General features: G+C 28.0%; 1 protein-coding gene across 1 annotated transcript; it reads left to right on the top strand.

Annotated features, from left to right (window-relative positions):
- Nucleotides 1–2,385: 2,385 nt before the first annotated feature.
- On the top strand, nt 2,386–3,773 carry LOC145634412 (protein FAR1-RELATED SEQUENCE 5-like). Its single transcript, XM_081685836.1, has 2 exons — nt 2,386–2,509; nt 3,154–3,773. Exons 1-2 carry the CDS (start codon nt 2,386–2,388, stop codon nt 3,771–3,773), a joined length of 744 nt encoding a protein of 247 aa, XP_081541962.1.
- The last annotated feature ends 222 nt before the right edge of the window (nt 3,774–3,995 follow it).

Raw genomic sequence — 3,995 nt, 5'->3', positions numbered from 1 at the left:
TTTTTTTAATATATATATTTTTTTTTTCATTTTTTGAAATAATATTGATACAACTACCAACGAAGTTTAGTTGCATTCAGAGAATTGCAAAATAAGTTGTTGAATTAGTGATATGTTAAACTCTCATCTTTCATTAATTCTTATATTGTGTCCAATCTTTTAATTGAATTCTTTTATAACAAAGAAGGTAACACATTAATATATACTTCCGCCGTCAGTAGCAAATCCAGGAATTTTAGCTAAGGGCAGCGTTGAGCCATTGAATAATAAGAGGAAAAAAAGGGTAAGAATGAGTTATATTCTAAACATTTATTTTGGTTGATCAAATTTTAAAGTACTTGCATGTTCAAAAAGTACCTTTCTACGTAATCCGCATCTAACATTCACAAGTTTTATTTTTTTATTTTTTTTATTTTTTTTACAAGATAAAAAATACAAAAATAAAATAAAAGTTCTAAAATCTAGTACTAGTACTTTGTATATGGTAATTTGTACAAGTATATATTATAAATTTTCTTTATTGTTTTACTCATATATATAAAACTAAATAGTAAATAAAGTACTTAAAATACATGTATTGAAATGAAAGTATGTGCAATAAAATCTTTATAATTTATATCATTAAATTATGAGTATATATTTATTTTACAACTTAAAAATTATAAAAAATTTCATAAATAATTAATGAGAGACTTTAAAAAAAAAAAATTGAATGCATGATTAATATATTTGTACACACATACAGTAGAAGCAAAAGGGAAGCAGGAAAAAAAAAAAAAAAAGACCCTAAGAGGGTCGTTCTGGTGAAAGTAGGGGGAAAAAAAACAAGAGACTTGTTACATACACAACAGATCTCTTTTAGTTGAAGTAGGAAAAAAAAAAAAAGCACCGGCAGTTGGTGTGGAGTACAATCAAGTCGCTATGGCTGAATCAAAGAGACCCTTGTGCCTTCTTAGGTTCACCTCTATCCGCCGTTTTTTTTTTTTTTTTTTTTTTTTTTTTTTTTTTTTTTTTTTTTTTTTTATGAACCATTTTATGAATAAGAAATTTTCAAATTAGGTGCATTACTTTTCTTTTAATCCATACTACATGGGTCCTCCCACGATCTCTATCTCTCAAATCTCCAAACACTGTCTAAAATTTCATAATTTTACAAATGATACATCTAAAAAACGAATGAAATATGTACACCATCCGTATTTTATTACTTGTTCCATTTCTCCATACACGGAACATATAATGTACCAAAAAAAAAAACCAAAAATATGAATTATATCATATAAAACTTTTTTTTATCTACTAGGGCAGCCAACGCGTGCGATGCACGTGGAGTGACTTGCCCTTTCTTGATGTTTATATTGAGTTGTGTTTAAACTCTTTTACGACCTTGGTTTTTTAGGGAAAATAGTTTGATAAATTAATGGAATGTGTATATTGGGTTGTGTTTAAACTTTTCGTTTTTTCCTGCACAACTTTTCTGCATGAAACATCTATGCAATTATTCAACAATGCAATATTGCAAAAATATCCACAAAATTAATTAGGAATAGATTAAATATTATTCCAAAAATCATTAGAGCACATATTATATACTAACAAAAGTAATTTAACATTGCATATGCATATAATAATGGAAAAGTTTTCAGGAGCATTTACTATTTGCAACTGTATGTAATTACATACATGTATGTATATATATATGTATACTATTTGCAAGAGAAACACTTACACCTAACTTGCATAAACATTAATATTCAGGCAATCAAAGAAAATATCAGCTTGCATTGATTGACAACTTTCTTCCAAAAACGTGGATTTGGTTATGCAAAAGAAAAAACTTTATGAAGCCTGTAGACACCCATATGTGTCTCCCCAAAACCAAACCCAGTGATAAATACCTTTCATGTCATTTGATTATCGAACAAAGCGAAAGTGTGAAAAGTCTAGTGATGAGGATGTTTTTATGAAAATATCTCTTCTTTCTGTTTTTGAAAATATTTCTTTTCTTACCCTATTTATGAAAAACATGCATTCCAGTTTAGTTTGTTCCATGATATAGGTCCAATAATAGTGTAGTTGGATGGGGCTTGAAAAGACCTTTCCAACGATATATTATAAGCCCAATTCCGATGAATAATGAGGTACAAATTTTTCCCTAGACTCTAGTTTAGTGAACTTTCCCTACACCCCCAATGAAACTACGTCGTTTTTTATCTTCTTCATTTTTGTACCTTTTTTTTATTACATTTTCGTTAACTTTGTATTCAAGCAACTATATAATGATTTTCCTAACCTAATTTCCTCTTTTTTTCATTCTTATATTTCTGATTTCATTTTCTCTCTCCTACATTTTTTATTTTTCCCCAATTTTCTCTCTCTGCTTCCATGGATTTTTCTAGCTCAATTGCGTTCGATCGTGAGTGTGATTCAAGCTCAATTGCGTTTGATCGTGAGTGTGATTCTATTTTTCCTCCTGGAGTTGGTTTACTCGAATCGTTTACGAATGAATGTGAGTAATTTGTCACTCAATTAATGGATTTGATTCAGCTCTGTTTTTCGTGTGTAATTGTTCAATTTTAATTGTTGATTTCATAGTTTTGCTTATTGTTTGAACTTTATCTTATATTATGCTCGATTATAATTTTGGATCTGATAGTTTTGGTGATTGTTATTGCTAATTGTATGCATTATAACTTATATAATGCTTGATTATAATTTGTGATCTCATTGTTATTTATGTAATTTTTTTAATTTATAGTTTTGGTTGTATTGTTTTGATTTTATTGTTTTTAATTGTAATGTTGTTATTTTATTGATGTTTTTTTTCCAGTTTTAATGAATATGTATAGTTTATAAAAATTTCTATTCAATTGATTTCATTATTGTTTCGCGTCGTATAAAAGTAATGTTCATTTATGTATATGTTCATTTATGTTTATATGTGTAGTAAATGTAATTTATAATTATGTATGTAATTATAAATGTTCATTTGTATGTTTCATTATCATTTAAAAATATGTTCATTTATGTAAAGATACATAATCATTAACATTTTACATGTGTTTATTGTTTTGTTATTTATAATATTCTTTAATGTAATTGAACATTATTGCTATTGTATATGTTCATTTGGTATATTTTTTATTATTGCAGTGGAAAAAAAGGATGCTATTATTTTTCAAGAAGCAACTACTTCTAAATTTTTTGGGAAGCAATTTCCTTCTGAAGATGTGGCTTATGAATTATTTAATGAATATGCTTTTAGAAAGGGCTTTGGAATTAGAATTGGAAAAAGTAAGAGGCGAAGAGATGATTCATTTTCTATGAAAAGATTTGTTTGTACTAATGAGGGTTTTAAAGATGATAAGTGTAGGAATAAAAGATCCTATGAGAGAATTGATATAAGGACTGGTTGCTTAGCTTTTATTCAGTTTAGTATTGATCGGTTAGGTGTATATACATGTACAAGACATGAAATAGTCCATAATCATGAAATGATTCCTGTTGACAAGAGACATTTAATAAGGTCTCAAAGGGATATTTCTAAGGAACACATTAATTTCATTTCTACACTTAGATTGAGTGGAGTTAAAGTTTCTGATTATTTGAGAGCTTTGAAGAAGGAGGTTGGAGGGTCTCCAAACCTTTGTTTTACAGCTCCTGATGCTTATAATGCTATTTCGGCTGAAAAGAGAGCTAAATTTGAGGGAGGGGACAGCAATCAACTAATCAAATTTTTTGCAAAAAGACAAATTGATGAAGCAGACTTTTAACAAGATGAAAATGGTGCATTGGTTAGTTTTTTTTTGAGAGATGGAAGGATGATGAGAGATTATCATTATTTTGGTGATTTGTTAGTCTTTTATACTACTTATAGGACTAAAAAATATGGGATGATTTGTGCTCCATTCGTTGGTATGAATCATCATGCAAATAATGTTATGTTTGGCATGGGATTTGTACTTAATGAAAGAATAGAATCATTTGAGTGGTTA

This window comes from Chenopodium album, chromosome 1 (genome assembly GCF_948465745.1).
Source record: "Chenopodium album chromosome 1, dcCheAlbu1.1, whole genome shotgun sequence".
Classification (NCBI taxonomy): domain Eukaryota; kingdom Viridiplantae; phylum Streptophyta; class Magnoliopsida; order Caryophyllales; family Amaranthaceae; genus Chenopodium; species Chenopodium album.
Note: the sequence above shows the minus strand (reverse complement) of the source record. Positions and strands in the feature narration are given on the sequence as shown.